The 18137-nt window shown below is 46.4% G+C and overlaps 1 protein-coding gene across 1 annotated transcript; it reads left to right on the forward strand.

Annotated features, from left to right (window-relative positions):
• Nucleotides 1–534: 534 nt before the first annotated feature.
• Nucleotides 535–17702, forward strand: LRRC58 (leucine rich repeat containing 58; the record flags this gene model as incomplete). The annotated part of the gene is made up of 4 exons (XM_082278719.1): nucleotides 535–1076; nucleotides 10205–10333; nucleotides 11641–11918; nucleotides 13391–17702. 4 exons carry the CDS (start codon nucleotides 535–537, stop codon nucleotides 13597–13599), a joined length of 1158 nt encoding a protein of 385 aa, XP_082134845.1. The 3' UTR covers nucleotides 13600–17702.
• Between the last annotated feature and the right edge of the window lie 435 nt (nucleotides 17703–18137).

Consider the following 18137-nt stretch of genomic DNA (forward strand, 5'->3'; position numbering starts at 1 on the left):
CACAGCGGAGAGGCCATGGGGCACACGGGTTCAGGCAGCACCTCTCCTTCGGGCTCCGAGGATGACCAAAAGGGGCAGAGGGAAGGGTATGGTTTAAGTTTCCAGTTGGCAGTTCCGGTGTCCCGAGCTCGGTGTAAAACACTTGGCAGGGAGCAGCTGGCATTTCCAGCCCGGCAGGCCGCTGCGGGCTGTGGCGGTACCCGGGGGCGAGTGGCGGGGCCGGGCAGCCGCGCCTCAGGGCAGCCCCCGCCACGGGGCCGCGTCCCGCACCTCCTGCGCATCGCCCTCCCGTGCTCGTTCCGGGGCCGCCGAACGCACCCTCTCCCTCCGCCGCCCACCCCCGGGCGCCCCGCAACCTGCATGAGGAGCGCTCGCCCCGCTGCGGCGCGCCCGGGATCGAGCATGACGCGGGGGGGGGGCTGCGGGGGGGCCGCGGGGGGCGGTGGGGATATGCAGGTTCCGGGGCGGGCCGGGGCGGGGTGAGGCGCGGAAGCCCCGGGGTGACGCGCGGGGCCGTCGGTCGGTGCGGGCGGGATGGCGGCGGCGGGCGGGGAGGGCCCTGAGCTGGAGCCGGGACCGGAGTTAGCGCTGGAGATGGAGCCGGAGCCGGAGTCGGAGCCCGAGCCCGAGCCAGAGCCAGAGCCCGAGCCGGAGCCGGAGCCCGAGCAGGCGCTGGCGGCGGAGCTGTCGGCGCGGCGCAGCGCGGAGGCGCGGCGGCTGGTGCTGTCGCCGCGGCGGCTGTTGGGCCCGCTGCCTGCCGGGCTGTCGCAGTGGTTCCCGGCGCTGGAGGTGCTGGACGTGAGCGGGACGGGGCTGGCGGAGATGGGCACGGAGCTGCTGTCCTTGCCGTGCCTCCACACGTTGCTGGCCAAGAACAACCGGCTTGGCGGGCCCGGCTCGCTGCCCAAGGGGCTGGGGCAGGCGCCGCTCGCCCGCTCCCTCCGCGTCCTCAACCTCAGCGGGAACCGCTTCGCCGAGGTGCCGCCCGCGCTGCTGCAGCTCCGCGGGCTGCGCAGCCTCAGCCTCGGCGGCAACCGGCTCCACGGCATCCCGCCCGACATCCAGGAGCTCCAAAGGTGAGGGACGGGCCCCGCGGGAACAGGGACAGCCTCGGCAAGCCCGGCCGGGTTTTCTGCCACGCTCCCCCTCCAGGGGGTCAGTTCTCTCCAGCGTCAGGTGTCTCCAAGCACTGCTGCCGCTAACGTGGCTCTTCCTCTTCATCACGCTGAGTTACCAAAACTCCAGGACGTTCTTTACCTCATCAACATATATATATATATATATTTTTATATATAAGTATCTAAAGGGTAGGTGTTGAGGATGGAGGCAGGCTCTTCTTGGTGGTGCCAAGCAATAGGACAAGATGCAGAAAATGATGCACAGGAAGTTCCTCCTGAACGTGAGGAATAACTTCCTTACTGTGGGGGTGACCGAGCACTGGAACAGAGAGATCATGGATTCTCCCTCACTGGTGATATTCCAGTGGACACAATCCTGTGCCTTGTGCTTTAGGATGACCCTGCGTGAGCAGGGAGGTTGGAACAGAAGACCTGCTGTGGTCCTTTCCAACCCAACTGATGCTGTGTATTCTTCAGGCGATGATGGGCCTTCTGTGCTCACAAACTGGGTGACTCTTGGAACTGCCCAGTCCCTGCACTGCAGGGGAGCTCTCCTGGTGATGGTGTGGTTGGTGTGAGTGTTGGCATGTGGAAGGCTCTCATGCACCTCTCTGGGTGACAGCGAGATAAACCCCATGTGTCGTGCAGTTCGTGGCTGCATGATGGGTTGCTCAGGAGAATAAAGATGTGTTTGTGGCTTGCGCAAACAACAGGGCCTTTCTCCCGATACAGCTGCAGTCTCGCTGGGGTCTTGCTGTCATGGATGGGGTTTTGTGGTGTTTCTTTCAGCCCATGGACTCGTGTAGATCTGACAGATACTGACAGACCTGGAGCACGGAGCCCCATGCTGTGCTTGGGTGCAGTGGTACATCTGGCTCTGGGGCTGTATCAGCCACTGCAGGCCGGCCATACAGAAACTTACGGCTGAATCACAGCAATTAGGAACAGTGGTGGGGTGGGAACAGGCCTTAGACAGCACTGGGTATTGGCTGCCTGCACTGGCCTGGGCTGGGTACTCCTGAAGCCTGCTGTCCTGGGCAAGCTGGATGCTTGTCGTGACTTAAGTGACACAGGCAGCTCAGTGTGTTCTGCTGGATCCCCAAGCCTCGGACTGGCCTCTGTGCAGCTCTCTGCTAAGACTTTGGATCTGAACTTTGTTTGCTCCGGCTCTTTGCCAAGTGACTTGCCAGAGGCAGCTTCTCTTATACAAATTCCAGCACCCTTGACCCTAAATACCTGGATTCACTCTGATGGCTCAGCAGAGCTGCATCCAGTGGAAGCATAGGATGTTCTGTGTGATGTCTCCCATGGGCGTTGGTGGGAGGTGCCAGAACTGCTTTAGTGCTGTTGGGAAATGCTTTTGTCTGCTGCAGTATAATACAATTGGGTTTGTGGCTTTTGTCCAGGTAGCATAGCATGCACCTGTTAAGGATTTGGAGCAATTCTAGGTTACGCTCTCTGGGCTGAGAGATGCTATGAGACATTTTGAGTGATGGACAATGCCCATATTCTTCTTGACAGACTTGTGATACATCCTGGGTTGGGGCTGTCATGAGGAAGAGGAAGCTCAGCTTTTTCTCTGTCTGGAAACAGATGCTTCAGGGATGAAAAAGGAAATGAGGCATGGGAGAGGAGGCCAATGGAGGAGGACAGCTGTGTGAGGAAGATGATCCACATTGTCTCCGTAGCATGTCTGGTAGCATCCAGGATGTAGTTGGGATCTGATTGTTGCTCCCACCTCTGAGTCAGAGGCTCCCTGCTGCTGTTTACATGGTCTCAGTCTGTGGCTGTGATTTTTTCTCTCTCTTTCTTTTTCTTCCCCCAAGAAAGCAAATCTCAGCCCTGATGTCCCCAGGAAGGTACTGGGCTGTGTAGCACCGCGCGCGGTGCCCCAGCAGGCTGTGACCTGTGCTCCATGCTGCACCTCTGCCACTCTTTGTTCCTCTGACCTGCCCTGAAGCAGGGCTCCTTGTTGTCCTGTCCTGCAGCTCTTCTTGGGCTGGTCATGCTCAAACCCCCAGAACGAGAATTCAGAGAGAGCAAATGCAGACAAAGGTATTGAACTGTCCATTTATCATTGCAAAGTGACATGTCAGATGGAAGAGTTACACTTAGACACGGCTTCTCTCTGCTGCCCACGTCACCACTGCTACCTCGTTGAACTTCTGCTAACATGTCAACATAATATAATTGAACTTTAGCTCAAGATAGCAAATCTGTGCCCCACCAGGATTGTCAGCTTCTTTACCACTCTGCCATCAGTGACTTCTGTATCTGGGACTGCTTGGGTAACAAAAGGGAGCCGCACACGGCTTTGCCAGCGCTTGGAGAAAACAACACTTTATAATGTGTTGTTCCTCCAGAGGGAATCCTGAATCTGTTCATTGGGACCCAGATAACCAATGACCCTTGCCAAAAACATAGAAAGTACATTCTGGAGAGAAACTGCTGCCAGACTCTGCTCCTACCTGCTGGCAAGAGTGTCCTCAGTGTGAGCGTGCTTGTTGTGGAAGGGGTCAAATGAGCCTGAGCAAGGACAGAGCAGAGCCAGCTGTTACAGCACAGCAACATGGAGACCTCTGTTAGTTTCTGAGCTCTGGAAGTTGGACGTGGGACCTGGTGCTGTGGCTTCTGTTAACCTCCCAGCTCAATCTGCAAATGCCAATCTTGCTGACAAGCCAAGACCTTGAGCCTTTTTCCATGTGCAGCTTCTCATAAAAATAAATTTTTCTTTTATCTTAGGGGCTATGAGACCACAGGGGAATGCAGGCAGCACTCTTACTGATCAAGTTCCTCCTGCTGCTATTAGAGTTCCTGAGGCCAGCAGTTCTCCTCTTCCCGTGACCCTGGTGGCTTCCCATTTGCTCCAGTCACTGATGATAGAGCAGACTGGAGTTGCAGAAATCTAGAAATGCTTCTTAGATTTCCAAGGAATGGCTGAGCTGTGATGAGATGTTGTTTTAAAATACTCTTGATAACTAAGCTTTGTGTCTTTCCTCTGCACTCTTAGTTTTTGAAGGGGCAGCGTGTCAGTTTTAGTGAAGGCCAGGAATATGGCAGATAAGGAGTCTGTGTATGTGATAAAGTTAAAAGTATAAAAAGCTGGTGGGTCTGACCTGCCAAAGGAGAGGGAATGTGCTGGTGACTATGAATGCAAAGGTCCTGGAATGGAAGGTGTGTGCCATGTGTTGTTACTCACAGGAAGATAATAAATCCACCACTTTGCAGCTGTATTTGGGTTAGGCGTATTGTGCAGAAACTTTTCCCTGGCATGTTCATGGTGACTTGGCAAGTTAATGAAGCCGGTGATAAGAACCACAGCCAGTCCTGCTGCTGTCATGTCTTACTCATTCTGGCTTCAGCCATCTGCCCCGTCCTCGCCCACACAAATGTTTCGTGTGCAGTGCAAGATCCTGCATGGACAGTGAGTGCCGTGTTTCTGATTGTTGGTTATCTCCTAGGCTGTTGTGGAAGGCCTACCTGTATGCTTGAAGCTTCCTTTGCATGGCTTCATAAATGTATGATCATAATTGCTCTGGTGATGGCAGTAGGATGATGCTGATCATAGCAAGCTGGCACCAGGGATGAATAGCCTTTCATGCTTCATGTTTTCCATTAGGAAAATTCAGTGCTCTTTCCTCCATGTTTCAGTGTAGGCATCGAGGGTGCCCAGCAATAGCCTCATGTATTTCTGAGAAATGTAGGTGTTGCCCCTGCTGAGGGCTTTTTCTTGATCGTGTTGAAGCTGTGCCAGGTCCTTCTGTATGCCCAGCATCCCCAGTTCCTGACAGCTGGTGTGTCAGTACAGTGCAAGACCTGAGCAGTGGCTCTTGCTGTGAATTGAGAGTGGTGAATGCACCAGATGTGTGAGAGCAGCCTTCCTTGCATTGCTTTCCTGTTTGTTGCCAGATAAAATACGAACTCAGCATAGGCAGACCCAAGTGTTATCTTCTCTGTAGTTCTCCCTGCTGACCTTGCTGTGTTTTCAGTGGGAGATGTTACGGTCAGTCACTCTCTCTCAGTCTCAATTCACAGCCCTCAGCAGTTCCTGAACTGTGATCTGCATAGAGATCCCACTGCTGCATCGGTTCTGCATGTCCTTCCGCTGCTGATGCAACCGGGGATGCACTGTGGGGCAATGTGTGTTACAGCTGGTGAGCTAGAAACGTGGCCATCTACTTGTCCCCATCCTGGCACAAAATTTGTGCAGCAAATCTGGTAAAACATAGCTCTGATCTTCATGGTGCAGCTGTGGCTTTTGGCTTAAGAGTGCAAGGATTGCCCTAATCAGTGTGTAGGCCTGGGGAAATGTCCTGCAAGTGTCCTGTAAAATGAATAATTCTCAAGGGCTTAGTGAAACACAGCCGATACTTTGAATCTCCCATGGGAATTTTGAGTTTAGTCATACTCTCCTAGTGAATACTCTGATGCTCCCTCAAGCACTGGGGAGCAGGCAGAGCTTGGAAAAGACCCGTGCATGCTCCTTTCCTTCTTGCTGCTATTCCTCTAATAAAGCCCAGTTGTGTGAGGGCTGGGATCAAAGACCTCAGACGCCTAACTGGATTCATCCAAGGTTTGTGTAAAGGCTTATATGCATTGAAACCCAGAGCGTTTGCTTTCATTCGTGGGTAGTATTAAGCATGTTAGACAAGCGTACGCTTACAGAACGGCTGTTAGTGTGGGAAAAAGGGCAAGCAGAGCTTTGATAAAGATACAGCATTAGGAAATCTGCTTGCTGTCTCCCTTCTTCTTCCCCTCTTCAAACGGTTTGCAAATAGTGTTCAGACGACCGTTTGATCTTAAATTTGCGTGTCAGCAAAGGCTATGCAGTTCTCTCAGGAATTAGCAAATCGTAGAACAGGGTTAACAGGAGTGTATTGTGGGCTGCTTTGAAATTCCTCCCTTGCATGAGCCTCAAAACTGCCCTGGAAATTTCTCGCTAAAAAGTTTATCTTAAAAAGACCCGGAGCTATTTCAGGCACCATTGTTGGCTTGGTTTTTTTTAGATTACCTATTTAGATGCATCTGTTTGATGTCAGCTGTTAAATTTTATCTGAATAAGCATCTGTGGGGAAACAGGGTGGATTAAAAATTTGAGTATCTCCTATGCCTGAAGACATTATCCCCTTGAAACATGACTATGGGAGTGCTGTAGTAATTGATAGGGTATAAAAAAATACCTCTAGTGCTCAGAGTAGCTCTTCTTATTTACTGAGTGTTTGGGGGCTTTTGGATTTGATTTGTGGTATATGATGACTTGAAAACATCAAGGACATAAGCAAGAAGGTACAGTCTCTTTGCATGTTAAACTTTGCTGCCACTCCCTGAATTGATCATAGTTTTTTTAGCATTTCTCCACTCCTTTCCTAGTAGGTAAAAGTATTTTCATTGCCGCCTTACAGCCCAGTGGTGTGAAATACGCTGCTAGAGAGGAGCACCACATGATGGGCTCAGCGTGCTGGCTTGTGCTTGGCAGCAATTAGGACTGGCTGTGCTGAGCAGGGGTCTGCTGGGTGTGAGGCTGAAAGGGACTCTGGCCTTTTATTAGCGTATTTGTCAACATTGCTTAGAGGCAGGAGACAAAGTGTCAACCCTCATTAGTTACTCTGTCACATGGTTGTTGGGTCTTTTTTCAGATTCTGTTGAGGTTGATTTTGTTAGTGTTTGTCCCTTCTTGAAACTCATTCAGCCCAAAGTCTGTGTGGCAGGTTGGAAGTACATCATTCATTCTAGCTTCAAAAATTGGAACTCATCTTTATGTTTGTTTGATGATAGTTGATCTCTGGCTTTTTGAAGATTCTGGACTTTTAAAAGTGCAGAAAAAAATCCAGTTCTACGTCTGTGTACACAGCAGCTCACAAGACCTTAGCTGATCTATCAAAATGACTGTACAGATTAATGATTGTCAGAAGAACTAGGTCTAAGTATGAAAGGTTAGTTAGAAGCATTCACTAAGCTCAGTGCCATCTCTGCTGTGGTCTTCCTGCAAAAACCTGTGATGAATGTTGTGGATTGACTTAGTGCAGGCTCTTGTGTGAAGAGGGCAGAGCTGAGCAGTGCTTTTGCTTGTCTTACCAAGCAGCGAACTGCCCTGCCCTGAGTAGTGCAACTCAAGAGCCAGCATCACCTTGGCCTCTAGTACAGGCTTAGTGTGACATGAAAATCAGGCCAGGAGCAGATGAGCTGGGAGCAAACTGCATTCCCAGTTCTCTGGTCAGTGCTCTTGATAAAAGGGTTGTGTCTCTTGAAAATCCTTTCCTGTGTCATTATTGGCTTTGCTCAGACAAATCTTGACGTTTTAATTTGATGCAGAAATGGCTGTTGTTGATTCCTTCACCTTGCTTAGCCAAGACTAGGCTAGATCCTTCTTCCTAGCAAATTGTACTTTGAGGGATGGGAGTTACGGATTTTGTTTTCCTGCTGAGCAGTGTTTCAATGGAAACTGTAAGAATATCTTTTCTATGTTTTAAATAAGTTTCTTTGTCATTTCAAAACCTCCTCCCTGTGGTTTTTTAATAAATTAATCATCTAATTAATACCATAAGTTGATGTGGAAATTCTGAATTTGCTGTAGCAGACTGGGCCCCATGAGTTTTTAGTCTGCTGACCCCAAAACAGTGATTCAGAAGATGAGTGAAAAGAAAACATTTTTTAAGAAGTATTTTGTTGCCAATGAAGAAGTTAGTTTATTTAGGGGGTTTTTAGTTAGAGACAGTTTGTATTCTGATGTTAGATCTTTGTATCCTGTGCGGTATGACTGAGTGTTCTCATTACAGACTTTACAAAGAACGGATTTGAAGCTGTAAGAAGTTTGTAGGCAGGGGTTTTGCACACTTAGTTTGTACAGTAGGCTACTCTTGAAACATATGCGGTTTATGCCTTGAAATGAATTTCCTAAACATTTTTACTATATAATTTGTGCCCTCCTCTCTTTCCCTGGTAGGATGTGGTTTTATGCCATGTCACTTTACAGGCATTAGTGTCCTCAAACACAAAGGATGAGGAGTTAATTATTCACTTTTCCTAGGAAGTGCAAACTTGTATGCATGTAAACCTTGTTTAAATATTGAAACCCACATTGCTAGAATTCTCTTGCCCAACAGTTTTTGGTGTGGGCTCCAGCAATGGTATGGAGTTAAAATATGCCTAGGAATTGTATACTCAGCAGTTAAGTCCCTAGTGAGAGCCAAAGCAGCCTAAATCCACATTGGGAAACAATGGAGGTTCGAAGGAGGAATTTTGGTTAAAACTCAGGGCTTTGTTAGGGGATCAAAAGTTAATTAAAAATAATCTCTCCTTGACATGGTCTCTGCACAGCATTCTTCCTCCTACCCCCACTCCTCACCTACAGGTTGTCTGAGTAGAAGAGAGGTTACTTTGGAGCAGGGGCGATTGGTGATGGTTTTTCCCCGTGTATTTCTTTCACATTCAGAGTAATCTCCAACTGTGCTGTCCCACTTGGTCTGTAGTTACTGCCTTCCATATAATCAAATTCAGTTTAAGGCCTAATTTTGTATCCACTTTATCAAATGTCAATTATTTAGCTTGCCTTTGACATACTCCAAAAATATAAGGGAATCCGGGGGAAGCTGAGCCCTGCAAGCATCTCCTGGTGTGTTGCAAAGGTCTGTCATTCTGTCCTTCACTGTTGGGCATGTGCACCTTTGTGCTGCAGTAGTGGCCTCTGTAGCCCAAGCAGATGCTGTCATTGGATCTCTGGGGTTCAAGTTTCTTGCAAGAACTGAGCGAAACAGACTCTCTCTCCTGTTTTCCTGCTCCATCCCAGGGGAAGTCTCAGGGAGGAGCTCCTCTGCGCTCCACATATGCTGTGGCACAGAGTTTCAGGGCTCAGACCTTGTCTGGGTTGACCACAGTGTCCCTTGGGTGCTCTGTTCCTGTGTTTCTGTGCCAGTTGTATCCATAGCATTTCTCAGTTGCTGGGGTGAGGTGAAGGTGTCTCCTACTCCAGGGAAGTTATAACCTCTACTTAAAGATGGAGCCTGATGTGTTCACTTTCCCTGGCCCGTGGGCAATGCTTGGATCAGAGAAGGCCAAGGTGCACTGTAGTTAGGCAACCTGAGTGTGTACTGGAGATACTGAACCAGGACTATGGGATCCACCTTTTTCAAACACAGAAGAAATCTTGGCTGGACTGTGATTAGCAAGAAGTACCCACACTGAGCCTGCCTTTGCTCCTCTTTCAGACAACATCCGAGAACAGGGAAAGAAAGCTACTTGAGCCCGTGGAATGGGGATTTGAAGCTATTATGTCATAGAAATGCTTGCCAATTTTTCTTCCTAGAAGGGCAGAGATGCACAGCAAATACTGGCTGCTCCACCTGGCAGAAGGGGTCTAGTGCCTCTCTCCATTCACGTCTCCCATCCACTGCGTTTTCACAGGACATCCAGTGATTCTTTGATTTAGGCCCAAACTGCAGAGAAGCCCAGCTATGGTTGATATGGAAATCAATCTCTGAGAAATTGCATGCATGTTCTTGTGTGACTTAGGTGCACTCTGTGCTGTTGCAGCTGTGGTATCGGTATGTGAATTGTATCAAAGTGGGACCGGCTGCCTCTGAGTAATGCTGAAAGGTTCCAGTTAGTCACCGAGGAGTCAAATGATTCCACAAAGAGCAGCTAGTGCTGGGGCAGGGCCAGGATTTCCAGGGAGAGAAACTGCACTCGTGCTTTCCTCCTACCAAAACAGAGAGCTCCCACTGGCTGCAGCAGGATCTGTGTCGGGGCTGCAATCCCTATGTGTGCAGCCTGCTCTTCCTTGGAAATAGGAGCACAAGCTTTGCATAAGGGGTTGGTGTAGGAATACACAGTTGTTTGGTGCCTACCTGCAGGTGTAAGGGTGACTGCGGGAGTCTGGAGGTAAAATCTCAACATTATCTATTGTGAAACAGCAGCTCTGTTGTAATTTTGATGTGCAACTCAGCTTTTTTTTTCTTTCTCTCAGCAAATTATCTCATAGGTAGTCATCTGTCAGCTTCCTTTAAGAAGTGCAGAGATGTGAAAACCTAGGTGTTAAAGGAAACTTGAAATTAATGAAATAATGCACTGTTTTCTCTTCTGTTTTTCAGTTTAGAGTTTCTATACCTTGGAGGGAATTTCATTACAGCAATTCCACCTGAATTAGCAAAACTGCCTTCTCTGAGGTATCTAGTTCTTTGTGACAACAAGATCCAGAGCATTCCACCTCAGCTGGCACAGTGAGTATTTGCTGTCATTGGCCACTAGCTGTAATTAACTCTTTGAACTTTTTCTCTGTGCATGGATGAAAGCACCTGGGAGGACCTATTTGTCCTTCAGTTTGTTGATGTGACTAGACTTGAAAAAGAACATCCCTGGCATGGTGCACTGCAGGCAAACCATGAATATATGATCTGGTAAACTCTATCAAAGGGTCAAAAAACTCTTTCAAAGGGTTTAAAAAACTCACCGGGATTGCAACTTACAGTGAATTAATAGATTTGTATAGAGGGTCCTGAAAAGAACCTGGGCAACTCAGAAAAGATAAATTGCTGCCTTAAGAAGTAAGAGTGGTACTGTTTCATTAGTAATGAATGCTTGATCTGTTTTGCCCTTCACCCAAAACCCTTCTGTACTTTTATGTTGTACCATCCCCTTTGCTCCCTTGGCATTCCTTACTTTAGGATCTCTGAGTCTTCATTTAATCCTACGGCATAGTTCTAGGAGCTAGATTAGTGCTTTATCTGTTCATAATGGGGGAAAGAGGATGCTGCAGCTCTGTATGTGTAGCCTAAGATGGGAAATGAAGATGGGAGGTGTAGCTGTGACCTAAAAACAACTGAATGGCAGCATGGAGTTCTCCGAGTTGGAATTTGATGATGTAGTGGGATTATTCTTGATATACAATGTCTTGTAACTTTTACAAGTTTGGGAGCAGCCCTGGATGCCATGCTGGAGCATTGCTTTGTGCTTCCTGAGAGAGGAGAGCCTCGTCCAAAAGCGAAAAAATTGCTTGTCCCCTGTGCCGTAGCTGGCCTGGCCTGACCTTGCTCAGATGTGGTGGTGTCACAGCGCGAGGTGGTGCAGCCGCAAGCAGTGAAAACATGGGGCTTTCCAGGGCTGGCTGCCTCCCAGCAATCATCTTTAATGCATGAGACAGAGCAGGTGACTTATTCAGAGCACTGCATGGGACTGTTCTTGATGCATGCACTGGGTACAAGGAAATGTTAAGTCCCCTGAAAGAGCTCAGTTTGTACACTTTTGTTCTACCTTTTTTGGGGGTGTGTGTGGAGAATACTGAGAGAGACAGCAGCATGTTTAAGACTGTGTTTCTTTAGCAGGTATTCCGGTGCTGAGCCAAGTTTTCTAATGCACTGTGTGTGCTGGAGTAAGAGCAGCTCTTTTAGCATGAATTTATGTTTTAAAAGGGAGAAAAGCCAAAGAAAAAGAAGATGGTGGGAGAGGGGAGAGTAATTAGGTCTGCATAATGCAGTTGTGTGGCAATTTTGCTTGCACATCTTGACAAGCTATCCATCTCCATCCTTAGGCTGCATTCCCTGCGTTCCCTTAGCCTGCACAATAACCTGCTGACTTACCTTCCTCGAGAGATTCTTAACCTGGTCCACCTCGAAGAGCTGAGCTTGCGTGGGAACCCGCTGGTGGTGCGGTTTGTGCGTGACCTGACCTACAATCCCCCGAGCCTTCAGGAACTGGCTGGACGCACAGTTAAAACTCGCAACATTCCCTACACTCCCAGCGATCTCCCAGAGAGTCTTGTCCGGTACCTGAGCCTGGCCAGCAACTGTCCCAATCCTAAATGCGGGGGTAAGTTCACCTCTGCAGCTCTGCTTCCTGCTCTTACCTGATGGTTTCCTTTCCCTCTGACTTGCCATGCCTTTATAAGCTCACTCAGGTTCAAAGTGTTACTTACTGCATCCACATTCTGCCTGTATTTCCCTGGCTCCAGGTCTCCTGCAAACTTGTCTTTAAGGAGCCTTGTTCCCTTAGGAACAGTATTCAGAGTTGTAGTACTGGTTTACTGTATTTGCATGGGAATGTAAGACAGCACTTCTGTCAGAGTCTTCGTGGCTCATCCCAGCACTCCAGTATGGTTTTATGGTCTGAAGTTTCCGATCCATTTGCCCTGAAATAGCTCAGAGCAAGTAATGGACAGGAGAACTTTCGCAGACACTCTTGCTGAATGGTGAGCATCATTTCTGGATGGAAGAGAGGAGAGTGGCTCTATTGCTTAGCAGTTACCAACAGCAACTTGTTTAGTTCTAGCTTGGGACCACTAGCGTGTAGCTCTTGGAAGGAGAGGACTTAATAAAACAGCCTGGAATGCTTGGCTTAATTTGGCTCAATTCTTAATCTTTATCCAGAGTAAATGATCTGCACATTTAGCCTTTAGAAGATTAAGGGGGAAAAAAATCATTAATTAGTATCTACCCTGCAGTCATAATGTTATCTTCTTACAGGACATTATCAAAGCACGCTCCATAAGCAAAGATGGAAGGGCTGGGACTTACGTTGGGAGGAAAAGAAAAGTTTCTTTTTTTAAGAGTTTTGCACAGCTTGGATAACAGTGGATTGGTTCTGTGCTTTTTCACTATGCCTTATGAACTTGCACAGTACAGCAGCATTGCTCTAGCACTGCAGGAGAAAAGCTTACTCCTGACCAGCTAGGACTTAAAACACTGCTGGAAACTTCTGAAAATGTCAGCGTCTAAAATCACTTGCTGTGACAGGAAGAGAACATAATTGTGCGTTACAGCAAGACTGTTGCCATGGAAAGTAGCATCCAAGCTCAGCATGGTGACTTCACTCAAGCAGAAGAAAAGTAGAGCTGTGAAGGTCTATTTGTGAATGCATTTTTACTAGCTGGTAGAAGAGGTTCTACCAGTTTGAAAATACAGTGCATTAATTCATTTGAGATTTAAGAAGTTTGCAAATTCCCAGCCCAAGTTTTCTCCCTAATGGTTAGAAGAAATTTCCACATTATTTGGAAGTAACTGCCCTGTGTCTTTACGTGAAGACTGTGCTGTTCTGAATCACCTACCAAATAACTGCTAAAAAAAGAAAAATACAGTTTTACAGGAGTTCTTTACTAAGAAAAGAAATTACACATTTTCATAGGTATCCTGGTCCCTTCCACCAGTACCTCTCTGTTCCTGCATCCAGTGCAGTGCCAATTAAATCCTAATTCAAGGCATGTGCTCCAGCCATAAGAGCCCTGCAGAGTTTGCAGGTCTCTGGGCACAGGGTCTCATGTTCTTCCTGTTCCCTCTCCCTCACAGGTGTGTACTTTGACAGCTGCGTCAGACAGATCAAGTTCGTTGACTTCTGTGGGAAGTATCGGCTCCCGCTGATGCACTACCTGTGCTCCCCAGAGTGCTCCTCTCCCTTCAGCTCTGCCTCCCAGAGCTCCACTTCCCAGAGCGAGTCTGACTCTGAGGATGAGGCCAGCGTTGCTGCGCACAGGATGCAGAAAGTCCTTCTGGGATAACGGGGAGCCAAAGGGGAAGACGGGAAGGAAAATGGATTTGAAAAGCAATAATGGAATGGTGAAGCATGAGCCACTGGCCTGAAGGGCTCATGAGAAATTGTCCTCAAGTCCATGCAGGGACAGAACATCTTAGCAAGCCTAGACTTGCTTGGTGCAGTGCTGCTTAGGAGATCTAACTCGGTAGCGTGCTGCCTGTAGGTTGCCTGGGGTTGTTAGAAATGTCTCCTGGCTGGGAGGCACCCCCCTCCCTCAGATGGGCTGGGAGAGGGATTTGTTCTCACTGGCGGATTCAGAAGGATTTTAATATATGAAACTTGATTGGACTTCAGTCATCCTGCAGAGCAAAGGAGACTGTCCAGATCCTTTAACACTGTGGTAAATTAGAAACAGGCTAATGATGCCATGTGAGTATGTATGGACCCCAGTGTTTTATATAGCAGTTTGATTCCTTTCTGTCTCCTTTGATCTCAGTTACAGATTTTACACCCATCCACTGATAATGAAAGTTGAATTTTTTTTTTTTTTTCAGGACTAGGTTTTTCCAGACTCTGGTTACTCTTCCTTTGCCTAGAGGTGTAGGGTCTCTGTACTGTTACAGATGTTATAGCCATCACAGAACTGAGCCACCTTTTTTTTCTCTCTTATCATACTAAGCTGCTCTTAGTGTCTCCTAAGAGTATTTGTTATTTTTCCTCCTCCGTCTTCTTCCCATTACACCTGAAGTGTTGCTGCCTTTATGGTGCCTTCAGAAAACAGACAAGTTGTTCTGTTATACTCGGTATTACTTCAGACTTGTGGCCTGTGCAAGGGACCAGATGTGATGCTCTGTGTTATGCTTTTGAGTCTCAGCTCACAGATTTGGATCAAATCTGCTTTTACAGCTGTGAATTGCAGGCAAGGTCTTGATTGACATTTTTTGTTTATAAACAGCCACATTTCCCCACTGCAGTTTGCTCTGCTGTGCTTGGTAGAGTTACTTTCCATCTTTAAACTTTCCATCTTTAAGGTCACCTGCCTAAGGTACACAGCAGCTCAGTGAATTGAAAGTACGCAGAGAAGTGCTGTGGAGATCGAATGTCTTTTTTCCTGATTCCTAACAGGAGAGGAAAAGCTGGTAGGGAGGCAAAGGCATGTTTTCTGAGCTTCTTGCACGAGGTGCTTTTGAAACGTCTTCCATATTTATTTGTTTGCATTTGCTCTTGTTGCAATGGCTTTGGCACTCTGTTGATGGTTCAAATAATACACTGAGTTATCTTAAAACTATGTTTAAAGGCAAGCTGCAGAAAGTAGCTCAGAATTTTTAAGCATCAAGAAATACCTTATAAAACTAATACTACAAATTGACGGGTATCTATAAATCAACTTTATGAGGCTATTGTGTGTTTCACCCAGTGAGAGCTGCCCCTTTATTAATATTTCATGGTAGACAGTCCTTTTGATGCAGTTTCTGATAGAGTAAATCCAACTGTGCCTTTGAATGCATGAGCAGAGCAAAACCATCATGTTAAGAAGCTGAAATGAACAAGACAAACTTTCTTAACCCACTCCAGCCCTACAGGGTAATTTAAAAACTTGTCTCTCCTGCATTCAGAAAACACATGTACCCATTTGAACATCTTATGGCAGCTCTGCATTAATGGTCCTGTTTAATTATGTTTGACACTTTATGTATTAAAGCACTTTGACAATTCTGCTCTTTATAGCTAGCTTTAGTGATTTTTTTTTTTAATGCGACTACAGTTTTTCCTTTTATGTGACCTGAAGAACAAGGTCTGTCTTGGTGTGCAGGTTGAATTTCTTGCCTTGCATTTCCTTGACAGCACTCTTTATTTCCCCAGGTTCCCTTGGAAAGAACTGGAATTTGAAAGACATTACCTGGTTGTAAAATAGTACTCTGTCCATTGTTGATCATTGCAACTTAGTTCCTACATGCACATGTGATTCTCTGTGTGCATAGATCTGCAGGGAATTAATTGCATGTGCTCTATGCCTTTCCAAGTAATTATTTTAAAGTGTATTTTTAAAACACAATAAGGTGTATGTGCCAAGCAACTGGATGTCATTTTAACAAATTCTGTGAGGTTTGCTTTGGAAGAAGAACCTACAGATTTTGTGAGAAACCAACTGCATGCTGTTAGTGAAATTATAACCAGCGAGTGGCCTGTTTCGTTTGTCTCATCTTTCAGATGCCTCTTGCTGTCCCAAGTGAACATAGTCACGCCAATGCTGAATGACAGTAAGATGATTCCAGAGCCACAGTTTTAACTTGCCTGCTGGTATAACCATAGCAGTCAACTGAGTGATCTAGAGCTTGACTCTCCTGCCAGCAAAAGTGAGCCACACAAGTTGAGATCTCACGATCTTTTGAGCTCAGGGCCATGAGGTACCACCTTCCTTTCTTGTCTTTAGCAGCAGCTGCCTTGAAGTCATGCATTTTTTCACTTCACAAAGCTAGATTTCATCAGAGTTCCTGTTTGCACAGTAGCACCTCTGTGTGTGATGAGTTCAGACCAGTGGTGGCTGTTTCTAATTTAGCTTGATCCTTAACTGCAGTTTCTTTCCTAACTGAATAGGCATCCCACTTCTGCCCAAATATTTTATGGTCTATTAGGGTAATCTTTTTTTTTCACAGATTCTTCACTGTAGCCAGGTCAAAACTTGACATCTTATGCAGTTGCTATCTATGCATTTTTAAACTTGATAAAATGTCTTGACTCTTAAAAATTTATATATATATATATATATTCCTGAATATAGCTACCAAGTTTTCTTTTTGCTGCTGGGCTTTAAAGTGCAATTCAAGTAAGTCAGAACTTAAAACAATCAAGAACTTGTAGGAAAAACAAATTACTGGTTGGTTGGGTTTGAGGTTTTTTCCCTCCGACATAGTTTTGAGAGGACTAGGGATGCAGGTGTATATTGTAGTGCCTAACACATTGAATCCCCATGAGTCGTTTTTCAGCAATTGTTAGCCCCCAAAGACTTGAAAGTGTACTGGGCAATAAAATAGGTAAGACACAACTTGAAAATACTCAGATTAATGATAGGCACTAGTTTCTATCATTCCCTTCTCAGGGGTCCTGAGAAGTAGGCAGTGTTTTTGCCACTGTCTGTCTGTTTGTTTTCTGTCTGTTTTTAGCAGATTTCAACTCCTACAGATGCATCTTCAAGTGAAGTCTTCAGTCAGTGTTTTGGTATCAGTCCCTTTGTAGCTACAGCCGCCCAGCATGGCCAGCTTTTGAGCTGTTTTTAAGCTGAGACCCAAGTGTGTTAAGCAAAGTTGCTCATTGCTTCTTCCCCATTGGGCCTGGGGCCCTGCCTGCATTCATCCCCTGCCCCACCATGCCTCTGCCAAGGAGAGCTGCTGGTGTGTTTCTGAATGCAGGTACTTGATGGGAACAGTGGGGTCATGTTAAAAAGAAGCAAAATATCAATTTGATGGGAAGCAACTTAGACAGTTGCCAATTCTTTTATGTTTCTCTTCTTTAATAAGAGGTGAGACCTGAGGAAGTCAGTAATGAATATTTAAACATACTCTGAAGTGGCCAGATGCAGTTTTTCATGGGCTTCTCCTGGTCTTTTTAAGTCTTTGAAATCTTGTGTTGAATTATAATGGGACTGGGGGGGAGGGTAGGGGAGAACCAGCTCCTTTTTGTTCCTTACTCTTGTTGGCAATAATGAATGGAAGGAATTTAATCCAATGAAAGTAATGAAACTTAATCCTTGCAATGCATCTTTGTTGCCCAGTTCAAAGAACTATTTTAATGCATCTTATTCACACCATGCCCTCTCTCCCCAACTGAAGACACTTTGAAATAGACTGCTCCAGAGTGCACACTAATACAGCAGTAACTCTGTCTTGGAAACCTTTCTATTGATTATTTCACTTGCCTGCCTGAGTAGAGAATTGATAATTTACTGACCAGAACACTAAGGGTAGAAAGGGTTCTCATCCAGCCATCTTGTTGAATTTTTAAATAAGCATTTGTTTTAAGACATCTTAAAGTGCCTTACGATTTTAAAATTGTATTTTGCCTGAAACATATGAATGTAAACTATCTCTAACAGTATTTCATTATAAGCTGTAAAACAAATTGCAAACACTAAACCTACAAAAATGTTACTCTACTGTTGTCTGTCCATTATTTTCCGACATCTCAGTTCTGGTGTTTCTGCAGACAGAACTTCTGTAGGATTGGAAGCATTAAAATGGGGCTGTGTGTGGTCGGGGAGCGGATGGGATTTGGCCTGTGCTGTGTAAAACCAAGAGTGGGTGAGACTTCCAAAGGGACTGCTGAAACTCCTGGCTCTTGGGGCCCACTTGTGACAGACCAGTGTGTGTTACAGAACCAGACCCTGTTTTACTTCTGGTATAGTGTTGCAGAGATTTGCTGCACAGTTTAAAGGCAGAAGTAACTCACAGACTGGATAAATACCCAAACAAGAGAAGGTGGTGTCATGGTGGAGTTTTCCAGCAATATGAAACAACAGTTCTAAACTTTGTGAATTGTTTCCCTCTTAATATGCTAGCCTTGAAA

This window comes from Coloeus monedula (genome assembly GCF_965178545.1).
Source record: "Coloeus monedula genome assembly, chromosome: 3".
NCBI lineage: Eukaryota > Metazoa > Chordata > Aves > Passeriformes > Corvidae > Coloeus > Coloeus monedula.